A 27,911-nucleotide genomic window follows, 5' to 3' on the forward strand; every position below is an offset into this window, starting at 1 on the left:
AATCCAAAACTTAGAAATTCAAGGGTAGTGAAGGACAGGGGGGTGGGTGAGGTTTTATAGTCCTTGTGGTAAAAGATCTCATTTTAACTTTTTACTGAAATGTTTTAAGGTTTCATGTGAGACTGGGAAATCAACTGTGTTAGTGACTTTCTGTGTACGGGCTGCGTGTGTGCATGCGTGAGTGGCTGAAACTTGAACAAGTGATACAAATCTGAAATGGAAGACAGACTTTTAGTTTGCTGTCTTTTTCCTGGTTTTGCAATAAACTCTACCTAGATAATGTAGTTCTGTATATTTAGTGAGCTGTTCTTAGTAACATTGCTGTTTCTTTAAAATTCAGGTGGGTAATTTTGTTAGATGCAATGTCTTCGCCTGTTAGGATAGGGGTGGTGGTTTTAGTAATATATCTTATTCAGACTGTATTTTGGGACTTTTGATATTTTTACTGTTTGCAGTGGACTGAAATGTAATATAATAATTATCTTTCCACATACCTGTCATTAATTTAAGCAAACCACACCTTGACGCTGTTGCCATATAATTTCTTGCTGGCTTTGTTTTGGGGTGTGGGGTTTTTTTTTGTTTGTTTGTTTTTTAAAAAAAGGGAAAAATAGTTTAAACTTAAGACATCCTGGAAGCCTGAAATAGCTAGTTCTTGGCTAAAAAAAACTTTATGTATGTGCAGATTTGAACAGTGTTTCTTACAAATCAGTATGATGCTGGCAGAGCCTCTGGAGGAGATGCAGTGTATTTTGTGGTGATCTGGGTTAATGTTCTGGGTTTTGTGGCAGTCTGTCAATCTTCAGCAGCTATGACCGAACAAATGGAGTTTTTCATTAAATGTACAAATGAATACCACCATCGCTACATGAGCCCCTTCTGTTTGTATTCCATTTATTTCAGGCTGTGCTACCCTGTTCTTGATGTTCCCAAATTTGCAATGGAAAAAAGCTGTGATCACAGCTAGGGAGAAGCTAGGAGAGGTTTGGCAGTTGGATGTGCAGAAAGGGGGCTGAGGTCGTCATGTCTCACTTTTGATACTAGTTACATCTTTCAATCTGCTGTCTCTTCTGTGAGTTTGGGTTCAAGTGTTTTGATTTTGTGGTTTACGCACCATGTGAGCAAAGGAGCTTGTACTGCTTTGGTTTTCTTTTTTCTTTCTGCTTTCTTTTACCTCTCATTGCTGAGGTTCAGGTAACCAACTTGCTTATTCACTTCCTGAAAATACATACGTAGAAGTAACAGTACAACACTTGTTACTTTCAGATCTCTCTGTTCACCTAATAAAGGTTGCAAGGTACTGTACTGCTGGTAAAACAAATGTGGTCTGAGGAAATACTTGCCTAATTTGTTTTAGTAATAGCACAACCACTGTGGAGTCTTTATTTTTGTTTAACAACTGATAGATGTTCTCACCATTCTGTTTGTAAGTACTCAAAGTTTAAAAGTAGTTTAGCCCAAAAACCATGAGTGACCATTCCTGCTGTATCCCATCTGCTTGTACCAAACTGCTGTCTCTGGTTCTCTGGATGTTTTGTTTGAACTAACATCACCCCACACTGAGCTTTAGACAGTTGTGGCAGCCTATGCTAGAACTTGGGGAAAGGCTGCTTGAAATAGCAGTGATGTTCCAAGATCTTTGGCCAAGCACAGTGACTTTTTCTAGGTATCTTTCCATGACACAAGCAAATTTTACTACATCAATTTTTTTTTTTTAAACTAATTTCTGCGTGACTTGATCCTTCTGATCTGTCCTTATAGAGTGCTCGTGGTGTCTTTAAAAGCACAGAAACGCTGTTATCGTACAGTTATGAGAAAAGCTAATTTAGGTGGCATTCTTCCACATCCCATTTTCATTACAGGCCTAATTACAGAGCTGAGGCTCTGCCTTTACTGGTCTTGCTGCTGTGTATATGCATCTTTACTGTTTTATTTATTTCTCTGTTCTGATCTCTACTGAACATTAAAATATGTGGCTGGATGGTGCAGCTAGAACACAGAGGGAGCAGTGGTACATCCTAAATATCTGCTGACCCATGCTTTTTTGCCTGTAGCTAAAAATCAGTGTGAATTATGTGGGTTATACTTTAAATAGCCATCTTCCTTGAACTGGACCCTGGATACTCTGTGAATCATGTCAGCTCAGTAGATGGTCCCTATTGCAGAGTTTCAAGATGATGCTCATTAACATGTTGTAAGCACATATAGGTGATTTCTCTCTTGCCTTCAGCAGGAGAGGAAGCATACAGACAACTGCATGTGCACAGGAGCTTCCTCAACGCAAAGCAACATGGAGAGCAAAGGGGAGAGCCCAGGGCTAGTATTTTCCCCAGCACCTTGCTGTCATGATAAGAGCTGGCAGCAGCCTTGCTTATAGCGATAAAATTCCTCATTTTGCAGAGCTCTGAGTGTGACTAATGTTCCAGTTAAGTCATGTAGACTCGCTGCTTCGTTTATATTTACTGTGATAAGACAACTTGCTTTTGAATCGCTGAATTTGCTGACTTTTTTTTTGTTTTGATTTGTACTGAGTAAAGTAGAGAAAGGGAAGTTTTTCACTTAAATTTGAAGTGAATTTCCTTATGTTCATAAAGCAAAACCCAGAATGTAGATTTTAGGATGAATAATGTTGTGGGGTACTGTCTTTTATATAGGGTCCAAGCAGTCCTGTAGGAAGAAATTAAATATTGACAAAGCGGACAGTGGTTACTCTTAACTCAAATTGGTTTGGTGAAAAGAGCAGTGGCGGAAGGATGCCTTTTGGCTAACATACAGTTTTAAGACCTACCTAGTTGAAAACACAGACCAATTTCTCCTCTTTGAAAATAAGAGATGTGGTTCTGGCATAATCATTCACAGTTTGACCCTTTAAAAGGCTGAAGAAAATTGCATTTCAGCAACTGAATATTGATCTGTTTACCTATTGATTTGTGAAATCGGCGTGATAATGGACTGTGCCCTCTGACCCTTGATATGTAGAAATTTCAATGTTAAGCTCTCTTGAAACTCAGTGCTAGCTCAGCTTGTGGTGACATCCAAGGCCAAATACTCCTGGGAGTGAGGACAGTTTGCTCCTATGCACAATAGTTTCCAAATTGGTGCCAGCTGCACTAAGTTTATTAAATTGCAGTCTCCAAGTATGGCTGTGGAGGCAGGAACAGAGGGGAGGCAGCGTACACCAGCTTGGAGGGAGGCAGCGTACACCAGCTTGGAGGGAGTCTGCTCCCCCGGTTTAGGATATCTTCCAGGCAAATTGCCAGGGTCATTTCCTGGAATACCTTATTGCAGCACCCTGGGCCAGAGGTTCCATTTATCAAGAGCCATGGCACCCGATTTGCTTTTGTATGACAGAAAACTATTGAGGGTTTAAATCTGCTGGGCAGAGGAGCATCCTTCAGGCTGCTAATCTAATCTGTGCATGCCTAATACTTTATCAGGCTCAGCCTGTACTGCACCAGCCCTGGCAGCTGACTTTTAGGACACAGCTGCCTGAAAGGGTTTGGTTGCTGGCTAACAAAGTAACAGGTTGCTCAGTACTCACCCCCAGAAGGCGCATCAACAACAGTGCATTGCAAATGATATTTTAGAAGCAATTTACTCCTGGTCCTGTTCAGGGTGCAGATCACTTCTGTCCAGAAATCACTGGGCACCCAGTGTGAGTCCTCCCCTGCCACTGGGGCAACAGTGACTAAAGCACTTTCCTGCTGCTCCTAAACTACGATCACTGTGCATCTTCTCTGTGCATGGCAAAATAACAAAAAAGGGTTGTTTCCAGCTCAAAACAGTTCCCTGCCCTGCTCTCCCTAAAGTGGGGTAGGGCATGGACCTAGCCACTGGTTGTAGCTTGCCCAGTGACAACTGCAGCAGAAAACTTAGATGTGTTTGCTTCAGGTGTGTCCTTAGAAACACCTCCAGAAACAAGAGAGGCAAAATTATAGATGATGATTGGTTTTTTTGAATCAACAAAAAGATTCAGTAAATAAAGGCAGGGAATCTGTCTGAAAAGACACGACTGCCGCAATGGGAGTATCTCCCACACGAAGGACACAGGACCAGGGACAACAAATGAAAGCAGCTTCCGGCTGCACACTCAAGACTTGCAGTTTGGGTATAAATGCTGTGTCACTGAAATACAACTGCAGCTAAAACTTAGTTACCACTTTATGCACCAGCAAAGGAGGAGCATATACTATTTTCTACTCCTCTCTGCAGCCTGTGTGAGGACAAATAGTTGACCCCATCAGAGTTTATCATCTCCTGTCACTGGTGAGAAGAGCAGAGAGCAGATATGGGACCCTGGGACGCACAGGTTTGTTTCTGCAGCATCTGACTCCTTGGTCCTGGCCATCAAATCCGAACCCACCCAAACGCCCAGGTTCCCTGTGTAACGTAATACACTGGGAGAGGTGATCTGCTGAGCAGGAAGCTGCCTGGAGCCAGCAGTAGGAAAAGCTAAGCACTGGGGGAGGAGGGAAAGGAGCCAAAATCTCACCTCTGGCCAGCTGGAAAGCATTTCTGCTATGGGGAAACAGGCTTGGCCACTTCAGGATGGGAACATGGAGACTGCAGAGCCTGGGGAGTGCTGCATCAGAGGACGAGTCCACTCTTGCTCCATTCAAAACCAGCAGCAAAAGCCGTATTTTACAAGCCAAGCAGCTGGAACTTGTTCAGAGTGTTTGAGCGGATACAGTGAGATCAAGTTCTGTACCCACCAGAAAAAGAAATACTGACAAGAACGAGCAATTTTCTGTTCTCTGGCATGACAACTCCTGTGTTGCTTCAGATGGCTCAGGACCACCTTTCTACAGCAACTTCATCTTACTAACCTTCTAACCGCAGCACAAATACAGGAAACTGATCTCAGTAACCAATCTTTGCATAATAATTACATAAATAGTCTGACTTTTTACTAACACATTTCTGCTGTAACATAAGTTGGTGAAGCCTCAAGCTGTTAGACTGAAATTTCAATTCTTTTCTTCAAGACAGTTATTTCATAGAGTTGCTCTCAGGCTCCAAACCTTTTCCTTCCAGAGCAGACAGTGTGTAACATCAACGAATATAAGTCTCCTCCCCACTCAGGCAAAGTGCAATGAAGAAATAATTACAAAGCTGCTACTAAAAAGAAAAATCTGGAGTACTCCTTAATGCTGCTCAAAGTTACCAGCTACTTCTTGTACCTAGTAACTTTTTGTTTACAGAGAATTATCAGCACTGCATATAAGAGAGAGGTGGTTATCCTAAAAGGCAGTTAGCAGTCCCTGGCAAAAACAGGGACTCTTAAATGAGAGAATGCAAACAAAAAAAAAAAAAAAAAAGAGAGTGCAAATAAAACCAAGGAACCGGTGGTTTTGAACCTCCTAAGACGGCACAGAACCCAGCATGCCTCTTTTAAGAATCACTTGGAAATAATTGTATATTGATAACTAACTTCCATGTGTGGATAACCGTACTTTATCATTTCATCAGACACAGAAATAACTCTCTGAACACTGCTTACCATTTGGCACACACTGAAATGCTTCGTCTCTTTTTCTCTTTGAAGATACCATATCTGAGCCATAATTTTCATTTTAAGGAGCTGCTGTCCCAGCTTAGCAATTATGTCATCTATTGAAAGCAGATGCTTGCGAGAGGCAGGAACCCCCTCAATAAAAGAAGGAGCGCGAACTAAGCTCAGCCCCAATTTGGTAGATTTTTGTTGCTGTTGTTATTGGCAGGGCTGTAAGTTCAACAAGTAATGTGAAGTATTTCAGGCTTTTGAAGGATTTTGGGAATAGGCCAAGGAGCCACTTGCCCTTTTTTAGATGCCAGATTTTCACCATCTAACATTAGGCACATACGGATGGCGTTAGAAAAACAGGCCCACTAGCTCACAGAGATCCCTTGGGCCTTCCTCCCATCCCAGCCCTCCTCTTCCCCCTCTCCCACGCAGCCCAGCCCCTCCTTTCTTCTGCTCCACTGCCTCTGCCTCTTTGCTGAGCTGAGCCCAGCAGAGCAAACTCATATCATCTCACGTAATCTGAAATTAAACTGAGCGTGCATCAGCACCCCTCTGCCTCCTGCCTACCAGGCAGGAGTCTCCCGTTACGCGTTCTTTTTCTCTGTGCAACATTCCCACCGCTGTCGACAGCAGCATGGCCAACAATGGCTTTTGCACTTTCCTGGGAGATGTGTAGGCAAGAAAAGTGAGGGAGGAGGCAGCAGCAGGGCTGTGTCTCCAGCACTAAGCCCCGCAGTCCTGGGCACCCACGCTGTTTGCAGCCAAGGCTCCCCCGAGACCCCGGCTGGGGGCTGACACCTGCCAGAGGCTGTTTCTAACTGGGTTCAACCACTACCCCTTGGTTTGGGGAAGACGAGAGGATTCTGCCTCATGGACCCAGGCAACGCACCTGGGCTTGGTTTGTGATTTTTATTTCCCCAAACGAGTCCTGCGTAAGGCCCCAGCAGAGGTCTGCAGGTGCAGGAGAGAAATGCTCTGGCTGAGACCTGACACCGTTCATTCACGATGGGATCTGGTTGAGTGTCCAGCCTACCTGCACCCGCCCCACAGCACGCCGTGGGGATTTCCTCTCTCTGGAGGAAGCACTGGAGGAGCAGTATCCTAATTCCTGGAGCAAGAGGATCCATTTTAAGCTCATCTTCCTGCTACTTTCAACTAACTTCTGGAAATTTTAATAAAAGGGATCTCCACTTAGCTTCAGACCAATGGAAAACACACCAAAATGAACATTTCACAACTACTAAGAGGAGGAGGAACACATTAACTGCTTACACAATGCCAGCAGCCACTGCTCCACCCCTGCCCTGGGAATTTGGAAATGCTTCAGTGTCAGAACTTGGAAGCCACAGAATAAAAGCCTTGGCCTTTAGCTCACTAGAAAATGTTATAAAAATACACCAGAAACCAGCTAATGCTCAGAAAAAATTTTGAGGTTTTTTTTTTTTTTTTTTTAAGATAAATTCATACAGCAAATTCAAGTCTGCCTTAAAGAGAAAATAACTCCTACTCTGAGAATCTTAGTAAAAGAAACCAAAAAGCATAATGCAAGAATTCTTCACTGATTGTTCAGGGTTTCCCATTTGTTTTCCATTAATGCAAGGATCACAAGTAATTGAAAATAGGACAACCACAGTTACTCTATTATAACAGCTAGGAACACAAGGAAGGAATAAATTTGGAGCAGACAGCTTTTAGCAGTTTGTTATGTGAAGTATCTTAAAGAGGTCTAGAAATAATCCCGTAGACCCTTCAGTTCACGTGCTCCTTTCTCCTCCCCTGCTTCTAGAAACTTATTTCCCCAGGAGCTTCCCATAGTCAAATGCCATAGCAGCTTGTCCTAAGACCGCGACATTCTGAGCAGAGTTGGACATGCACAAGCCTCACCAGAAGTTTTCTGAGCATCGTAAGTGCTCACTCACATCCCATCTTTTTAACAAACTGTAACAAAGCAACACCAAACTCCTTGTCACCCATTCTGAACAGCGGCAACATAACTGCTGTATAGACAAGGGAAGTAATTTCAAAATTTTGTTTCGGAGGCCAGCACAAAGGCATAGAAGGAGCCAGAGTAACGGCGGGAGCACAGCTACTGCAGGAGAAGGTGGGGCGGGGAAACTGGGGAACCTGAACCAAAAAAAAAAAACCCATGAGGTAACCAAGAAGTAACTTGGGAAATAATTTTCATGGAAGAGTAATACTCAGTATTACAATGCTTATCATTAAACCCTCTCCCCTCACTCAAGACAAATATACTCACTCTCTTCTCTGTATCATCCCTTTTTCTAAAGAAGGGCAGAAATTTGAAGTTTGTACAGGTACACCTTTGAAAAAACAGACATACACTTCAGTGTTTACAATGCGTTTGATAAGACAACCACTTTATTACAAAGAACAAACAATGCTTTGAAATAAGACTGATCAACTTGAATTGTACAAAATGTCAGTTTCCTTGTAGAGGTCATTAAGTAACAGGCTGTAAGACTAAGTTCACGTCAAATTCGCTATCCTGAAATAACAACAGTAATAATACTTATTATATCTTCAGAGTTTATGGCATGATTATGTGCTCTACTCCAAACTACATTCAAAAGATATTGCTAGAATTACTTTGAAAACACAAAGTGTAGGTTATTGTTCACTTCATTTCCACTTTCACAAGAACATTCTTAAGGTGAAGCTGTAGCGGTGTCTGCCGTAGCTGGCACAACTGTCCTATACTCACACAGTCACAACTTCCCCAAGGAGTTTAGTAAACCTAGACATTTCTACAAAACGGATACTGTCACCTGATGGATTTCAGCTTCTGTTACACGTCCTTTAGCGAGATAGGAAATAAATGGATAACACAGATTCTCAAAGAGCTGATGTCAACAGTCTTCCAAATGAATTTAAAATTGAACAATCAGTATTCGTCTGATATCTAGTTGATAGGCAAACAGGTGGGATTTAGACGTTATAAATACAGTTCTAAAAACAGACCACAAAGTGTTATTTTACAGCGTGTACCACAATTTCATTTTAAAGTAAAACTGTGAGGAACTGAAGTTTTGCATATGATCACTACTCAAAGTCACCCAACTTGGACAAAGAAGAGAAAGTGACATCTCATGTCAAGTCAGCTGAAGAAACACACTTACAAGGGAACTATACTTTCATCGAAAACGCCACAGTTTTACCCTTTGGTAGTTGTGACATACCCACTGAAAAACAAATTGTGCAAAGCATGTGAAACCAAGTGCAAAAAAACCCCACCCAGACATACCCAACAGATTTTATTCTTAAATAACAACTCTACAATCACAGCTATCAACCAACAAAATCAAATCCACAAGTGTTTTCTCTAAAGGCTTCTTTCACAGTACTATATAAGGAAAACCAGGTTCTATTCTTCTAGTTAACAGTTCATGTGTACGGTGTTTTAGTTATCAGACAGTACTGGTAGTGAGATCATACCTGATGAAATGGATCATTAAAACACAAGTATTTTAAAGCCAGTTAACTTCAGGAAAAGCCCTATACATTCATAATATAAACACTGTTTAAAGTGAATCTGGGATATCTGTCATTGTCATAAACACAGGATTTTTCTCTGGAGTAAAACCACGTATACTACTCCCGTGCCACAACTAACACTATTATAGCCATCTATGGTCCCCAGCACTTTTTCTAGGCTATTTCAGCATGTGATGTGTTCTGATAATTAAGGCTGTATCAGCACTTCTATTACAACCCTGATTTTCAGGGTAACTAAAACTCGGCTATTAAATCTGCTCTGGGAGCTGTTAAATCTCTTAATATTTTAGTGATACTTCTCCCACCAAACCAGGCACATCATTTATTTTACTTTATATATTTACAAACGCTCTTAAGACAAATTCAACTGGCAGACACAAGAAATTCTACCTTGATGTACAGTCTTTTGGCATTTGGGGAAAAATTAAAGTGCAAAGTATAAACCTCATTGCACAGTAAATAATTTAGATTTTATTTTAAAATAAATCTTATTTAGGTGCCTCATTCTATTCACCTAGTGACCTTGTCCAACTCAGCCATTTTCCTCTACACTTTGGTAAACATAGGCTTATATATAGATACATAAATAGCATTTAAAATGTTTACCTTCATTTCATTACTATGAACAATTTTTTTTTCTTTTAGCATAGGAATGGATCAACCTATTGCTAGAAGTAATGCTTGTTGAATTTATCAGCTAGCTAGTTAATGTAAAATGATGCATAGTAAAAGGGAGATACTGAACTTGATTGGTAGAATATACTGGTAAAGCAAACAAGCACTTAAGAAGATTAACTGGAATAAATATTTTGAAAGTTGCCATATAATATGTGCAAAATTGCTTACCATCTATTCTAAACTTTGGTTAAAATTTTCAGATTGAAATTTTACAAAAACATTATGGAAGCAACACAAGTGATTACAAACACAGGAATGAGGTAAGTTATTATTAGTGCAAAAAGCAAGCATATGCTAAAAGCAAAGCATATGGATTTAAAAAAAAGAGAATGAATCTCATGGAAGTTTTAATACAAGACCAGAAAGGTCTCCTGTAAACATTGGTATTTACAACTTTAAGATTTGTACAACTACAAAAGGATAATTCTAAATATTAGTAGTGCATTTACAATGAATTTATGTTTTCCGTAATAAGAGAAATGACTAAGTTTATCTTTTTCCTTTTAAATCTTCAGGGGCTATCTTTCAAGATTAAGAGATTTGTTACAAATAGTAGAAAAATCATTTCTTTACAAAAAAAAGTATATATTAAAATATTTATACGTTTTAAGTTACTATGTAATAACAAGAGATTTTTACCTTGTACTCAGGCACCACAATGAAGAATGTGGTATAAGGAACTGAAACCGAACAGAATTTGCTCACATACCAAACCTTATTCATCATCTATACAGGATCTGTAGCAATCATGGGGACTCTTCCTCAAATACTACTGCATATGCCAATTTTTAATTTATTTTTAATTTGAAACTGTGTATGTTTCACATTTTAACTGTAACTACCAAAAAGAGCTGTTGGATAGAGTATGGTACTCCACCCCACCACCTTCAATATAGTTTCTATATGGTACTCATACCTGAGCAAGGCTGTACAACGCTGATGTTTCAAACGTAAAAAAAGGTTATATATTTTTAAGATAAAAACAATGCAAAAATAAAATATTTGTAGCATTTACAAATAGTACAAGAGTTACATTAAACACTACATTCGAAATTTGAGATTTATTATGTTGTTTCTACTTTGAGCTTGATGTTTTCATATCTGCAAAAAGAAGGAGACATTGTTAAATGTTTCATAATTTAACATTGTATACACAGTCAAATACTTTGAAACAACTACCCTTTCAGAGTTCTGGGATACAGATCCCGGTCAAAACTCTTGCCAATTAACGGGTTAAAACAGCACTGGAATACTAAACATTACGGAAAACAACTTCTTCATTGGTGCTCTCCATCTTAGGAAAAGACATGTTAAAAAAGAAGCAGTTGTACATTCAACAGTTCACTGTCGACTACACCCTGTGGATCACACCCCACAAACTGAGAGTTCAGCTAACTCGATACAAGAGTTCACTGCTCCCCAAGGCCGCGAGCACGCACTCCTCGCTCTGCCCTTCCTAACCTTCCTCCACGGTCACAGGACCTCCTGCTGAGCAAAGCCAGGTCCCAGCTAGCAGAAAGCTAAGCCAGAAAGGGGAAGGAGTGGGATGAGAGGAGAAGCCAGCAAAACTTTCTGTTTTGAGCCCCTGGATTGGCTTACTTAAAAGGTGAGCCAGAACTGATCAGGCAAAAAACTAATCGTTATTTTCACTGGATCCATTCCCATCCTCAACTCATCATGAACCTGTACAAACATCTTCTGGCTGTAATACAGAGTTCAAAGTGTATATGCACCACAAAAATGCACCTTATGCACCTATCTTATGAAAACATTTTCTAACAAGGAGGGGGGAAAAAGATTGGGAAAAAAAAAAAAAAAACACCACCCCAAAACCAGATTACACCCATGCATGTAACCGGTTTTCTTGTTATTAGAAAGAAAAAAACTTATGAGCTGCAGTGAAGCACGGGGAAATCAGAAGCTTACTAGGCTTTCATCATTTGAGGCACACGGTAAGAGTCAATAACGAACATTTCAGTACTCGCTTGTCTTTGCTGGTGAACAAATATAAAAATGTTTTTTAAATGCTGTGCCAAATTCAACAACTGTATTTTCTTAAAACTTCTGTAAGGAACAAAACAATGTTTCAAGGACTTCATATGCACTGCTGAAAGAGCGTTGGTTCTAGAGACACAATACGCCATTTTCTCTGCTACAGCTCCAGCTCATTTAAACGCTGCGTCTCAAACTGACTTTACCTTGAAGCCATCGAACCTGTGTGGCTGGTCCGTATCCTCTCTCATTCTTTGCTGAAATTCTGAACACTATAGCAGGTCGGGAAGTGTAATCAACGTGAGCGTTTGAAAGCTGGGCAGCAGTCACCATACATGATGTTTTAAGACCACTGTATATTCTCATAAACACAAGCTGACTTGGATTTTCCTGTAATTGTGTGGAACGGATTGCTAAGTAGGCAGAATATTCCAAAATATTTCCAGAGGGTGAAGCAGGAGGCTCCCAAGAAAGATGAATACAGTCTACACTCTGAGGAAAAAGGGAGAAAATGTTATAGTATGTAGGAAGCCATTATATACTCAAATATATATAAATACATATATAGATACAAATACAAAAATTAAAAAAAAAAAAACAAACCCTAAAGATCATCTGAAAATTCTAACCTAACATCATCACTCTTTGCAGGTAAGGATGTCTTTTGACTTTTTTTAAAAAAGCATGGTAAACCCCTATAGATTTAAGGATGTAGAAAGGGAAAATCATGGAGAAACGAGATGAATGAATAAGATGTGTATCTAGTAACATGATTGTGAAGACTTAAAATAATCCTTTATGGCAAATTTCTTAAATAATATTACATTAAGCAGAATTAACCAAGTAAGCACCTGACACTATTTTATAGGACAATTTTACCTTGAAAAAAACCCCAGCAACAAACCAACTAAAACCAAGAGTTCTGAGATTAAGCTTGTGACCAGAATTCTATACATCGGAACTAGAATTACCTATATTTCTCACCTTGGTGATTTTGACTGTTGAAGGAGCTCCAGGAAAACCTGGAATGCAAGTCTTAAATTCACTGATTTTACTGAAAGGCCCAACACCACACCCATTAATTGCAGCAACTCTGAACCTGTACACTGTGCCTGGAAAAAGATCCTGTTTCTTAAGTAATCTGTAGTCTGGTACATTTGCACTTTCCATCTGAAAATAAAGCAACATTTGTGTTAATTTTTAAAATATTCTAAACTTTTGTGCTTAAAACAGAATTTACAAAAAGATTCTGACTGAGGCACTAGCTCACCTCAAACAGCTCATCTAAGACGGATTAGGAGACTACATGTCTAATCAAATCCCCACCCCCCCATTTTTCAGTCATTTAAATTGAACTGCACCTCTTGGTTATTTTTGCTCAGGAAAGTAAAAGCAAAGGAGCATTTCCAACAGTAGAGCTTATGATTTAATTAGCATACTCTTCTATTCTAAAAAGTATTTTTCTTTCTAAACCAGATATTGCTATAGCAAGGAGTTGCAATTTGATGCATAGGTAATCAAAATGTTTTTAAAGAAAAGCACTGTAAGTTAGTAACAAACAGGTTTCTGAAACATTATGTGCTACTGTACTTCCATGTTTAAAATATGCATTGACGCATCCTTGTAATTTCCAATGGAACTATTTTCCGTCTCAATAATGTGTAAGAAATCACAACCAATGTAAACACAGTAAAATGCACTACACTTTTTAAACTAAGACGTGCAATATTTATAGTGAAATGCTTTCAAAGAAAGTGTTCTGGTTTTTTCTTTCTGTCTCAGGAAAACATACCAATCGTTTTTGTTTCTAGTTCGCTAGGACATCATTAATACAGACTTTCAACATCAAAACTGCAACATTTTTGCAAGTTTCACACATATAGCACTTTCATACACAAACTTAAATGTGCAACAATGTTAAGTTAGAGAAATTGAATACAAAACCCACTACAGTTCCATATCTAGTCGTCTTAAACAGCCTAGCCTATGTCTTATTAGAATCTTAAACAATTTTAAGCAAATATTCTGGAAAGAGGGAAAAAAAAAAACTTTAATAAAAACATTTCAATGCTGTACTGAAATAACATAATAAAAAGTTATGGGTTTTTTAGTTTTTAAGAATTTTCACTGGTCTGAAAGTTCACTAAGTTTAAAATTCTTTCCTAAGGCTAGAAATAGAAATATGGGAAGAATTAGCAATAGCAGAATAAGACGTTCCATATTATCATACAAAAAATAACAGAAGAAAATTCCTCTGATTTAGGAAATAGTAAAAAAAGGTGAGTGAAATACATGACGATCTACTGGTCACAAAATACAGAACTCCTATAAGAACCAGATCCTGCTACAGTATCAGAAAATCTCATTTGGAATTTTTTTGGAATCCCATACAGATTCCAAAAGATGTACGTGCAAGTTATGTCAGAGAAGAATTAGCAGTTACCTTGTTAGAGATGTTCAGTGTTTCCTCTGGCAGCAAGTAGAACTGGCTCACCACAGCGCTGTTGTTCTTAAAAATTCCAACATCATACCACTGCCGGTCTCTTGCTTTCACCGGTGCCATCTGTCTTTGTGGAGCTTTCTAGTATTTGAAGAACACGTTATGTAGACTACCCATACTTCAATGTAATGTGAAAAAAAATGTTAAGACTCTAGAATGTGTAAGAGACAACCCCCTTCTATACTAGTGTTACTTTCTTATACTTCAAATGAATAAACATGTATTATTAAAACAGTGTTCAAAACCAACTGGTTCTTATACATTGATTTAGACACAGTCCATCATTAAAAAAAACAAACCAAAACAACAAAACAACAATTGGGATGTCATCTCTGACATTCCCATTTAAACAGGGAGGGGAAGAAGTTTAAAGCTGTAGAACTAGGTGTCTGTAGCAGCCTGTAGTTATGAGTTAATCTCACTCAGAGGTCAAGAAGTTCCATAACGTGGTCCAACATCAGTAGCTCTACCTGGGATTCAGCGACACCTCAGCCCCAAACATACTCTCTTTCAAGCCGTTGCTGAACTCGCTTGCGGCTGAGAACAGGGCCTCTGCTGTGGCCTGGGACAATGGTGGTGGAAGGCATGGGAACTGTTCCTGACTGGCCCAGAAAGACAAACTGTCTTTCTTGCTTGTCTCCAGGCCCCAGGAAGGGTGCTTGCACGGTCAGTGTGCCCAGCACAGACAGGCCATGATCCTGCTAGCATGGAAAAGGGGCAGGAGCGGCAGCTGCTCTTGGCAAAAGCACCCCAACCCTTTAGTAGCAGCTGCTTCTTCCCATCCTTAGCTCCTCTCTTTTGGTGGCAACAGTGGCACCTTGGTTTTGTGTATTAAGTTGTAAGCAGGTGAAATAGGAAGCATTTACTTTTTCAGGCAGTATTTACAGCTTGCATAGCCAGTCCCCATCTCCTCTAGGGAAAAACATCAAGATATCAGTTTAGTTACGTTTCAAACCTACAGATCAGTAGCTAACACTAGTGCGATCTAATACATAACTTCATTTTAAATTCAGTTGTGCATACAGAAAAGCATGTTACATTTGCACATCATCGAGCAGAGAGGCCATTCCACTGTGCCAGTTGATAAAAATGATTCAACAGCTGAAACACACACTTGGATCTCCTCCCAATTATGCAATTGCTACTTAGACTCAAATCAAATCCACACAATGCAATTAGTTTTACAACAGAAATGTTTATCCCTGTATTATTCACTTCAAACCCTAAATATACATTGCTTTTCTCTCAGAGATATAATTAAAGGAAAACAGGAGGGCCCTTACAACTAATCAATAGAACAATAAATACAGCAATTTGATTATACTTTTTTGGACTTACAGAGGAGTGTGAATCATTTGTCTGTCCAGTAGTGATCCTTGTTGAAGGTATTATATAAGCAGCTTCAGCAGCTAGAAACAAAAAGTTATATTTAAAAAGCTTAAATGACATGAACAATTTAAAACAAAGTCCACAGAGTATTAAAGTTGACCTCAATAGTCATTTACAAGTATTTGTTGCAAAAGTATGTCTCAGACTTTTTTTGCATGCAGTTCTATTTATAGCACAGATAACTAATTTTTGGCTTGCGTCATACTCGCAGAACAGTTTTAAGAGCCTGGCACTGCAGGCTGCTACAGATAATACAAACAGAAGGCAGGACTCAGAAAATTCTAACAGGTGACAGAATTATGAAATCAATATGAAATATTTGTGAACAAATAATCTAAATACCAGTTTGAGGCACATACTGATGACACTGTATGAACAGTCTAAGCATGAAATCTTAATTTGAATGCACTGTTTCTCACATCAATACAGTCTGAATTCTGAGCATGAGCAGCTAATCTTTAAACAAATGGGAAAAAAAAAACATCTATTAAAGTTAAAATGGAATCTTAAAAAAAAAGAAAGCACATGAGCAAGACAAGGGAGTATTAGTATTCTGTACTTGTGCTTCTGGTTTTTGCCTTCAAAACACAATACTGTTTGTTTAAAAATTACTCACACAGTGTTAACTAAAGAACTGTATTTACTTATTGACACTCAAAACAATAGCAAGCACAGCCTGTTGATATTCACAAAAACCAATTTGAAAAAATACCAATATGTTTAGTTTCTGTGTTGCTGCTTATTTTGGATAGCTCAAGCAAACTGTGAAGAGGTCACCACATTTGAGCTAGCCAGATGAACAGGTCATATTTGTTACAGAGGTCAATTGTTTAAAATCAAAACCATTTAAGGTTAATAGTCTTTTGCTGACTAAATAAACAAACACTGAATGAAAGCAAATGTGCTACGGGCACCAAAACTGGCTGCCACTGCTATACAGGAAATGGGCTTCTGCATAAATGAAGATTTAAAGGACTTTTCACTTACAGGAAACAAAGTGCTTTACAAATGTACAAAAGGAATATCCTGATTTTAAAAGATATTTAAATCATAGCAGAGATCATCCAGGCTGTCCAAGGTCTTCAATACCCAAAACCCTAGCTCAATGCCAGATACTAGTCAAGATGGGAATCCCACCACACTAGAGGAACTCAGATGGCCTTAGATAATTATGGCTCAAAATACAGTACGTGAAACACATTTCAAACCTTCAGATTTTGAATTGAATGTTGTTAGTGAAGTTTCATCTTTAACAACTGCCCCATTTGTACTTGATGATTCAGTTTTAACAGCCTGCTGGGTTACCATAGTTTGTGTGCTGGAGACAGTACTGGATACAGAAGCATCAGGATTTACAGTTCGTTTGTCCAAGTCATGTAATTCACCTACATTTGCTGAAGTCTGAGGACCTTAAAAAAAGAAAACATTAACCAGAATTCAATCTTGATAACACCTAACAAATCTCAACTTGACCTAATGACTTTAGTTTCCCATAAAACCAGAGATTACCTCAGATTTAGCTTAGAATATATCTGATTATACTAATTGCTAATGCTTTTTTTTAGATATATAACTCAACAAAAATCTGTCTGCAGAGTCGTGAACAGATATGTGTAAACAGTTATATTAAAATAGCAATTTAATTTATTTTAAGCTTGCTATTCTACATCTATTTGGTTACGAAATGAATAATTTGTAAAAAAATCCTAATATAAAGAGAAAGTATCCACACAAATCAGTATCACAGATTTGTAACAATCAATTTAAGATTAACCACTGTGGAAGTCTGTCTCTCAGCACCAAGATCCAAAATTTCCACATAATACTTAAATTACACTGCGAAGAAAGCGAAAATCCAACAACCTATAAACTATATGAAAGTCAAATATAAACAGATCAGGTGACTGAGCCTGGATTCACCACACTGAACTTCAGTGAAATGCCGAAATCAGTGCCTAGTCATCTTGTATTTCCTCTACAGTCAAAGATGCTTCTCTCTACATTGCCTCAAATTTTACATCGGTTAATAGCTTTTCACTTTTAACAAACAGAAGTAGTGTCAAAGAGAGCCCGGAGTTACTATCACCTTAATGTTGTAAAATGAATCTGGCCCTGTCAGTCTGTTCTTTGATGTTAAAAAATGCTATTTATGTTTAAAGAGACACACTTGCCATAATAATAACTAATATATTGAGAATTTCATGTCCCTTGAAACACTGAAGATTTTGTTTTTCCTTGCATTGCCTAAAATATGTACAGTAATTATTAGCACAACTTGCTTTTTTTTTTTTAACTACAAAGGCCTCTAAAAGAATTTTAAATTGCAAGACAGAAATAAACTCATTTTATGTTCATGAGATGACTTTTAACTCTCACTTTTAAATTATTTTTTATTCTATAGTAATCTTACTTGAAGTACAAACAGGCAAAAGAGAAGGGGCATTTGATTCTTTGAATCCTGTAGCATCTGCATGGTTTTTCATAGTCTCCTGTGTCATCTTGTTTTCAGGTGCTGCAACCTTTTCTTTTCCTTCTACTTTTAATAATGAGTTGGATGAAAGGGAAACTTGGACCTAACCAAAACAACACATTTGTTAATGTTTACCTGCAAAGTTCAGAAATTTCAGTTGCAAAAATGCCATGAAAATGCCTGCTCGAAAACAACAAACAAAAATCCTCAAAAAAAATCCCCCTACCAGTTTAAATTAAAACAAGAAGCCAACCTCACCATCCACCTTATCTTAGCCGTTATAAAACAACGACTCAAACTCTAAGTTGACTTGGAAGTGTCCCTGACACAAACTAAATTTTATCTGAGAGCGAGCTCACATTCTTGTGTTATTACATGGAAGCGAACTGATGCACACATTTAGTCTGTTGTGGGGACCTGAGGGGATGGGAAGAAACACAATAACAGAGGCTTTCAACCTTTGCTTTCTGAGCACATACCTAAGATATTTCTGCTGACAGTAAAATTTCTAATTTACTAAATTTGTAATTTACTAAAATGTATAGTACTAAAAAAATATGTGTTTTCTACAAGAATACATTATGGAGCCCATACAGACCTGAGGCCTTACACAATCAAGAAAAGGTCTAAATTTCTAAAAATGTGATTCTTTAGCCACAGTCTGTCCTCCTTCTTTCCTTTAGATTGGCAGAACAGTGGAACATGTACAACTGCACAACCAGAACAGATAATAATTGGGTTTATACTGTAGTAGGAATCTAAAACTAAGCAGACCTGCATAAAATCACAACAAAGAAGGAATATACCTTGTCCTTTTTGCCTCCCATATTAAATTTCACCAACATTTTGAGGATGAATAGTATTTCTACTGGTACCAGGCTTCCAGCTAGCATTCTGGAAGTACATACAGTTGCAGCTTTCTTTCTGTGTTACCAGGAAGAGAACTTTAAAGACTGTCAGTCATAAAAGTAAGAAGGATGTAAGAAAACAGATGCAACTACTTCAGCAGATATCCTTTTTTTTTAATTTTATTTTATTTTTTTTTTCTCTAAGGCCTAAAACGCATGCAGAGACTTTTAAAACAGAGAAAGTGCTTTGGCAGTTCTCTCACTTCCCACACTATTTTGCCACCTAGGCATTTTTCAGTTTACACTTACGTTATTAGGAATGACATTATTTGTTTGGCTGGGATGATCCACCTTCATTTCTGGATAAGGGACACTAGGCAACGATTGTGGACTTTGATGCAGAGAAGAGCCACCTTTCAGGTAAACAAAAGCAAATTCCAATCAGTTACATAAAACTTAATATTATGTTGGTTTGAATATATTCTAGTAAGCAAGAGGGAGATCCAAAGCTGCCCAAAGGAAGACTTGCTTGTAAGACTGAAATGCAACGGCATGGCCAAACAGTCAGATAAAATCCCTTCCTCACCGTTTCCTTTCTCAAATCGTGCCCAGCACTGTACAAACATCTTTGTATTCAGACAGCTGGTCAAAACTGACAGACAAGTTAAAGCTGAGTTTTCCATAATTATGATGCACAAATTTTGTCAATAAACAAAGAAATAGGGTCTATCCCTCAAAAATGATTTTTTAGAAAAATACCAAACTTGTATTAATTACTTACGCAATCCTCTACACTACCTTTGCACAAACATCAGCGCAATGCAATCTGACTACTACCTTGTGAACTCAGCACTGATGTCTCAGGAACCCCAGTAGCAGGTATTCCAGCCACTGATGGCACTGGAGAGTCAGCATGTAATTGAAGAAGATATCCTTCAACTGTAGGTACTTCATCCCATTTCACTTGAAAAGAGTTGGTTGTAGCTTTAATCAGCTGTACCTGTGATGGTGCTGGAGGTTTCTCTACAAGATAGCAACAAAACACAGATGGCATGTTTGAAATTGCCCTCCTTTATCAGTTTAAGAAATATCTATACAATGCAAACAAAACCAGTAGCTCCTTTTTCACTTATGTACAATATATACTAGATTCAACAAGAAACAGTCGTCAAAGGTGGCAAGTCAAGTCAGAGAATTACAAAGTGTCATTCTAGGGTGTTCAAAAATGCTGAAGGTTTGATGTTTTATTAGTTTTTAGTGGTTCTTCTATTGCCAGTAAGTCTTTGGAGCGTATACAGATCATTACAGGGATTACAGAGATAAGAGATCCTCTTCCTTTCCTAAAAGGCTGCACGCAGCTGTTTGGCTCCTAAAACTTTACGTATCCCTGGAAAGGATTCACAGAAGATTGTGCTTCCTTATGCTTGCTCTCTGTAGCTAAAGTGAGCTTCTCCTCAAACTTCTTCTGCAGAGGCTGAAGCCAAGGCATGATTCAATGCCAGTGACCTGCTCCTCTCACTTGCCTTGATGCCTGACTAGGTTGCACTCTCAAGCACATCCCTCCCCTGCTATTCTTTTTAATCTTCTGACCTTCCCAAGGGAAAACAAAAACAAAAACAAAACCCACTACCTCCTAAATGTTTCACAATCTCTAGTAACCATTCTCATGCTTCCACTTGAGCAGGTAACAACTCCCTCCCAAAAGGACTACTCTAATTCCCTCTCTCTCAGTATCATCTCCGTGTCCTGCCATTAAGTCAACTACTACTGAGTGCTCCAGAATCTCCTTCAGCCCCAGGAACAATTTGGTCCTTTCTCAGATTTGACAGTATCTTTTTGCAGTCCAAGAGATGAGGAAGCAGCAGCAGCAATGATCCCAAGAGAAGGAGGGGTTTGGTAAAAAAGAGTAAGTAGTGGCAGAAAAAAATCACTAAGAAGAGAGGCCAGGAACCCCGAGTTTAGGTAAAGCATCTTTTAGCGCCTTGTATCTACTGACTATGGCATGTAATGCAGAATCTAGCCACAAAGTTCTTTCAGAGGCTTTCAACAAGCCTTCCTATTTTTTTTCAGTTTAAGTTATAGCTGTAGCCTTCAAACAATCAACAGTGAAGTATGGTTTATTTAAATAAGCTTTAAAATGTAAATAAACTTTGAGTTTGCTACAGCTTTAGATGTTCTGATCATTAATGATGCGAGCTTCCCATATGTTAATAAAATATGGAGCATAGTACAAGTCTCTATTTATTTCTGACTCACCAGTATCAAGGTACCAAAGATCTTTGCAGCAAACTTGATTGTTCCAAGCTTTTCTGTAACCATCTCTACCACTCCAGATATACAGACGAGTGCCAACTGCTACAGCACAGTGTCCTGCTCTTGGCCCTGGTAACAAGTTACTTTTGTCCTCCTGGCAATCTGAGATCAGACCTATCCATTCTGTGGTATCTAGTAAACGAAACTTGAAAAATTTAGTTTCTAGATGTTTTCCAATACAAGCAATACAGATGTTAACACACTTAACTGCTCAGAGAAAATGAAAATAAATCACCTCTGTTTTTATAGACAATTGCATTTCTATTTGCAATATTACAAAGAGAAGGTTGCCTTCCAACTAGTTTGCAAGATACAATCAATTAATACAGGACAAATTTTCTGACCTCTGGTTGTCTCTCTCAGACAAATACAAGATCAGAAGTTGAGGATTCAGGGATGGTACTAACACATTTAGAAAAAAAAAACAACCCTCATTTCAGGACCTCTCTCTTGTGCTGTACTATAAATGAAGAAGCAGTCTCTATATTACTTAGCATTAAAGTTGTATGAACAAAGATTTGCATCAGCAAACCTGCCAAAGGTTCAAAGAAAAATAATAATAGTTTTAAAATCACCTCTTAAGAAAGATGGAAAAAACTGGCATCTTCTTTAGTCAGCTAGTGTTACAACTGTGTAAAACTTTTCTCAGGGTGTTAAAAATATTTATTCTACTCTATTAAGAAAGTATTAATTCAAAATGCCCACTCCCAGAAAGGCAGAAACACTGACCCAAATTAAGATAAGAAAATGAACCGGTACATTTCCATTCACCATCATGAGCAGAAATTTCACCTCCTGCTGACTGTGGAACCCATCCACCAAAAACATACATTCTGAAATATAGGAAAAGAGGGAAGAGGGAAAAAGAAAAGAAAAGCCAATTAACATCCAGATCTGCTGCATGTGCTCTCTCAAACTAGGACAAAACAGAAAATTTCTAGTGCTTTACACTTTCGGTGTACAGCAGATTTTATTTGTGTCTATTATCTTTAGAGTATTGTTGCAGATATCTACCTTCTGATATTTTTGAGCAAGTTAACCAACTAAAAGAAACAACCAAACAACCGCCCCCCCGGAATTCCTCAGACAACTTCCCAGAAACAGAAGTTAATACTATATCTTTTTACAAACCACTAAACTGCTAATACTTTCCAGAAATTACACATTTACACAGAATTTCAACAACCCTCCTTTACTGCAGACCTCTCAATAAACCATTCCAAAATTAGAAAATCAATATCTGTCAGATACCAAAATTTAAAAACATAATGCAGGCTACAAACTAATAACATTTTGTGTAAATAACAAAAAGCTAAGCTCTTGAATCATAAGATACAAAGCTTTCATGCTTCTTTCTCCTCTTGCCTATCTCCTCATGCCAGCTTGTAAACTGATATGAAATGGACTGAAACCCATGTTTAAAAGTTCATTTTATCAATGCTATCTGCCAAAACAAACCACACTGGCAAGAAGCAAAGTAATGATGAACAGACTACAGAAAAACTGGCCCACAAAAATGTGGAATGGTTTTACCTAGAACTAGTTCTACTCTTCAGGTAGTTTCTTTGTTTAGCTAGTTCATTGTATCTGACACAGAGGCATTCAAGTTGGCTCCTGACAGAGCCACCTCAGGTCTAGCTGAGTTCACCCCAGAATGCACAAAGATGCATTAAGAAGCCTGAAAAGCTGCTTAGGGGTTGAGCCAATTGTCTTGCTGGATGGAAGCCCTGACAGTTTGATACCCTTAAACTAACAATGGTACTTTTAAATTTCCACTAAGGTAGGAGACTAGAAGCAGAAAAGTACTTTACAGGGCTGATGGTTTATACTGAGCAGTAGTGGATAAGCATCATCATTCTCCTACTAGGTGTACCTTTCTAGAGTTGAGCTTTTAACAACAGACATACTTGTTTCCTATTACATTGGCCGTATGGAGACTGCGAGGAAGTGGTACTGTCCCTTTAGTTTCTGGTCTTGACCAGGTCATGGTTTCTAAAAGAAAAAGAATAAAAACCCTCAGAAAACTTATCACTGTGTATTTCACTACCTGGAGAGAAGGTACCTCTAACATTCAACAAAACAAAATATCATGTTTTTAACATGGCCACGTTAAGAAAGAAAGCACAGTAACAAGCACTTAATGCTTCATTTAAAATTCACAGGAAATACTGACAAACTAATTGTTTACCAGTTTATCAAAAAGATGTATTCTACTTTAATTCTGGTTATTCAACTTGGTTATCATAGTGACTCTTTAAAGCACTCTAAGGAAACAATCTCACAGCGTAACCAAAATCAGTGAGGGTAATATATGCAGGCAATGCTGTTATCTATTTAATGTTAAAAATTACAAGTTAACACTATGGTGTCAGTCCCAATAAGAATATCTGCACCACATCATGCCATTAACCATTATATACTATAGTTTTTCCTCTTAGCCAGTATGGCCCCTGCACTAACTTCTACTGGCAAATCAACTCACCTATGTCAAGTTCCCAGAGATCATTAAGCCGACAGCCACACATCCCTCCAAAAATATACATCTTTGGACTTCCCAAATCTTTTCTGCAGTATACAATGGCTGTGTGAGATTCTCGGGGAGACGGTAAGACCCCTTTGGTCACAGGAATACTCCAGCCGACAACGCCAGAACCATGTTGCAGCTCCAGTTCATAGAAATCATTTAAATATCTAGGGTATTATTGACAAAGTACGAAAAATCAGCTTATGAGCAAGATTACAAGTGAGCTTCACACCCTGACCACTTCCAAGTATTACAGACTTCAGTCTTGGGAGGAGTGTAGAATTTAAAAACTTCAACACATCTGATGGTATTGTGGACAGTCCCAAAACTGGATGGATTTAAAACAAAAAAAAATGAACTATTGTAACTTGTTGCCTTTAAGGAAACATGCTTTCATATTATTCTTAATATACTGTATTACATGAAAGAAGCATTAAAAATTAGTAAATGACATTCACAGCAGAAATTACTACGTAAGAACAAACCTGGAATAAACTGCAAAGTTGTGAAAAATACACAATGACATGGGACATTTAGAGATGAATTTCCGCAACTCTAGGGCAACAAAGGTGAAAAGAAGCTGTTTCTTTTCTGATGTCTTCAGGCTGGCCAACAGACAATTAGCAATTTGTTGCTGCATCTATCAGCAAGTTATTTTTAGATAACGGCCTTTGAATCTTGGCATTCACACTAGATACCTCTTGTTTACTGAGCTTAAAATTGCCGGTTTATAGCTCAGTGGATACAAGCGCTCTGAACTGCAGGTGAATGTGGATATAAAATTTCAGCGCTGTTTGCCGGTAACAAAGGCAACTTCAGCTGTTACTTTAAAAAATTTCCAGACCAATTCATTGCTGTTTTCCACAGCATTACAGAGGAAACTTCCATTGTGAACTGCCTGATGACTCATGTGACTTCGCTGATTTAAGTAATTCTAACAAACAAGCCATTCTTAAAAACATCACCCAAAATACGAGGGAAAAATACCAAAGTCTACTCAGGTTTACCTCCAAGAGTATCGGAGCTGTCAGTCAGTGTTACATATTGTGAGATTAGCAAAATAAATATTTAAGCTTCTTAGCATGTAGCCCCTCCACTGCACAAACAATCCAAATGTGAGTACTTGGTACGCAAGACAGCCTCCCCAGAATGTTCCTCTTCAAAGGTGTTGTATCTAGCAATTTATTTTTAAAGACATTGAATTCAAACCAAAACAGCATACCTGGGAACGTTATTATTTGAATCCTCACTTTCATTTGCCAGGCCACCAAATAAATAGCACTTGTTACCATATAAAGAAAAGCTGTGGCCAAGTCGAGGACAAGGTGGTGATCCGGTGGAAGGAGCTTGAGGTTTTACTTTTTTCCAGAGCCATCGACTTGCCTTAAAGACAAGAAATATATATTCAGAAATATCTTCATTTATAGTTGTTCATAGTGAATAGAATTAAGACAATACTAAGATTTGTATATTTTCTGAATTATTTTTAAGGGAATGCTGAGCTTGTCTTAGGACATACATTAAGAGAGACATGTAAGCTATCCTTCATAAAACATTACATATTTTATAGTTTATTTTTTCCTCTGCAGCTGGTAATATAAAATGTGTTTGTTCATAAATAGATAAATAAAGTAGTCTTCAAAACTGAAATATCTTCACATATTTCCTACCTGTAATTCATATAAATCATTACTGTATCTTCCATATTCAACCATTCCTCCAAAAACTAGTATTCTGGTACCATCGCAAACAAATCCATGTGCTGCACAGCCTGGAGGAATATCTCCCCTTACAGCAGGAAGGAACCACTGATTTGTAGCTATAGTAGGGGGGAAAAAAAAAGAAAAAAAAAAAAGAAAACCAACCAAAAAACAAAGGTATGTCAAACACTGAGAAGGAAAGTGTATTTTTAAACATCTCTACTTTCCAAAAAATTAGTTTTTACCTGTAGATAACTGTGAATAGACTGTTTGTTTAACACTAAGTTTTAATTGAATTAAAACTTATTTATTTAATAAAAAGAAAAACCAATACCTCTATCAAACCAATGTTACTCAATATATAAACAAGCATAGTTACTCACTGTAACTAAGTCAGTTACCAAGGGTCACCCAACAATTTAATAAATTTGCCAAAAAAAAAAAAAAAAAAGGGGACTAATGAGGAACATGAGTGCAGTTCCACACACAAGAGAAAACTACGCTAACTCAGAGGGAGCCAGTCCTAGAAACAGAATTATAAGCACTACAGCAGCACGGTAGTGTGCCTGGACTTAAAAGCCCTATTGAAAAACTAATTACGCTGTTCCAGGACCAGTGTTCACATCTACAGAGCACTGCACTGAGCCATGGGACAGCAGAGGCACAGAGGCAAGAAAGAGCAACCGAGATTGCCTGATCCAGCAGCAGCATATTGGTGTTTAAACTGTTCCAGAATGAAAGAATTGCAGGAGATGGTCTCCTTTTTCCCAAGCTTTTTTTCATGAGCACGAAGAGGAAAAGTGTGAAATTATAAGCTTCCAGTGAACGTTGCTGCCCTTCACTGTGTGGCAGCTCCTTGGAAGCCATCGCATTCATAGCAAGAGCAATGAATGACACACGAAACTCAGGCAGCCCCGGTCACAACCCTATATTTTAGCCCCCAGAAAAAAAAAGGGTCAGTTTGGGCCAAACACCCATCGGGGAACTGGCACAACTGAGTCGTGATCCTTTTTGTCACTGTCACAAAGGGGTAAATGCCTTTAGCTGAAAGTCTGGGCAGAAAAATTTAAAAAGTGATGTTAAGACTCACTCAAAAGGCACCCATCAGAACCTCTGTTCTGAAAGACTATAACTGTACTATCTAAAAGCTGTATTTAGATTACTCGTCAAAACAGAAAGGTTAAGAGATTTTCCCCCTCTAAAAAATGTGATTGAGTACAGCAGATCTTCAAGCTACCACGGAAAAATCTGCTTGGAAGGACTCTTGACAGTAAGCATTTTCCTCTTAATAAACTACCTCAAAAACATGTTTGTGCTCCCAGATTTTATTTCAAGAACACTCAGCAAAAACACCATCACCTTTTTGGGGGTGGGGGCAGTTCACAATAAGAATAATTTTTCAACGATTTTTAAAAATTGGCAAGTTAAAGGGTAGCTAACATGCTCTCACTTTCATGCTTTTGGTTCGCTGCACAAGCAGCCAACACCGGCTGACTGCGGAGCACAGAGCAGTCACCTAACTCTCCGATCTCGGCCCAAGCTCTGAAATGACACAAAAGTTTTCCCAGCTTCACACACCATCCCGTACAGTTACTATTTGGGCATCTAATCTTTCAGGAATAAAGCTGGTCTTCGGCAGCTTCCTGTTTGGAAAGGCTCCCAGTGCCAACATGTTCACTTTTTTAACCAAGTTCTCTCACTTCGGCGCGTTCAGCTCTCGTCAGCTGCCACCAGAGGGAAGAAGGGGGACGTGGACACTTTTTGGGGCTAATCCGGTCTGCAGTCCGCCGGCCGAGACCTGCCAGGGGAGCCTCTGCACCCCAGGACGAGGGGCTAGGAAAAGCAGAGCAGACCCGAGGCGCATAAGGAGATTTTCCAGGATCGTTTTTTTGCCGGAAAGGGAGCATTAACCCCACACTGGCATCAACCAGGGCGCAGCACAACCCCGGGAGGACCCCTCGCCCGGGCGTATTTCCACCCCTGCCCCCGCCATTTCGGCTCCATGCAGCTTTTTCAGCCCGGGGACAGCCTCCCCCCTCTCTGTTACCCCCTCAGCACCAGCGGCTCGGCCCCGGGGCAGGGCAGGAGGCTCCCGGGGGGAAAGGGGAGGCGACCCCCTCCGCTGTGAGGAGGCCGGTACCCACCGGCGGCTGGTGACATGACAGCCCCGCCGCTGCCCTGCCCTGCCCTCGCCTCATAGCCCCGGGCGCCCCCGGCCCCGGCCCAGCCCGGCCCCGCCCCGCGCACCCGTGTTGTAGACGTGCAGCTCGTCGGCGATGCCCTCGTTGCCGCCGCCGAAAATAATGACCAGCTCACGGATGGCGACCGCGCGGTGCCCGTGGCGGGAGCGCGGCACCGGCCCCGTGAAGGAAGACACCCGCCTCCAGCTCAGCCCAGCGGCGGCCGCCGCCATCTTACCGCCGCTCCCACAATGCACCGCGCGGCCGGGACAGGCCGGCGAGGCGGCGGAGGGAGAACCGG

The 27,911-nt window shown here is 39.3% G+C and overlaps 1 protein-coding gene across 3 annotated transcripts; it reads right to left on the minus strand.

Moving 5' to 3' along the window:
• Positions 1-7,853: 7,853 nt before the first annotated feature.
• On the minus strand, positions 7,854-27,911 carry HCFC2 (host cell factor C2). 3 transcript variants are annotated; one of them, XM_086754280.1, is made up of 16 exons: positions 27,678-27,910; positions 25,401-25,549; positions 24,953-25,113; positions 23,689-23,897; positions 23,114-23,198; positions 21,936-22,039; positions 21,150-21,338; positions 19,731-19,916; positions 19,203-19,306; positions 17,986-18,148; positions 16,784-16,984; positions 15,525-15,595; positions 14,130-14,267; positions 12,671-12,856; positions 11,893-12,178; positions 7,854-10,795 (listed from the first exon to the last, which is right to left on the minus strand). In XM_086754280.1, exons 1-16 carry the CDS (start codon positions 27,841-27,843, stop codon positions 10,770-10,772), a joined length of 2,424 nt encoding a protein of 807 aa, XP_086610406.1. In that variant the 5' UTR covers positions 27,844-27,910; the 3' UTR covers positions 7,854-10,769. The 3 variants fall into 3 exon arrangements, with proteins under 3 accessions (XP_086610406.1, XP_086610397.1, XP_086610415.1); XM_086754271.1 differs by having other exon boundaries at positions 7,854-12,178; XM_086754289.1 differs by lacking the exon at positions 21,150-21,338 and having other exon boundaries at positions 7,854-12,178; positions 27,678-27,911.

This window comes from Chlamydotis macqueenii, chromosome 1 (genome assembly GCF_036417535.1).
Source record: "Chlamydotis macqueenii isolate bChlMac1 chromosome 1, bChlMac1.mat, whole genome shotgun sequence".
Lineage (NCBI taxonomy): Eukaryota > Metazoa > Chordata > Aves > Otidiformes > Otididae > Chlamydotis > Chlamydotis macqueenii.

What these genes read in the sequence shown, in the direction of transcription:
- HCFC2 (XM_086754271.1), bottom strand. Translation starts at nt 27,843, where the DNA reads ATGGCGGCGGCCGCCGCTGGGCTGAGCTGGAGGCGGGTGTCTTCCTTC. An exon ending in ATAATGTCATTCCTAATAAC is followed by an intron (nt 18,149 to 19,202) that starts GTAAGTGTAAAC and finishes TGTTTTGGTTAG; the next exon opens with GTCCAAGTTTCCCTTTCATC. An exon ending in ATTCAATTCAAAATCTGAAG is followed by an intron (nt 15,596 to 16,783) that starts GTTTGAAATGTG and finishes TTTTGTTTCTAG; the next exon opens with CTGCTGAAGCTGCTTATATA.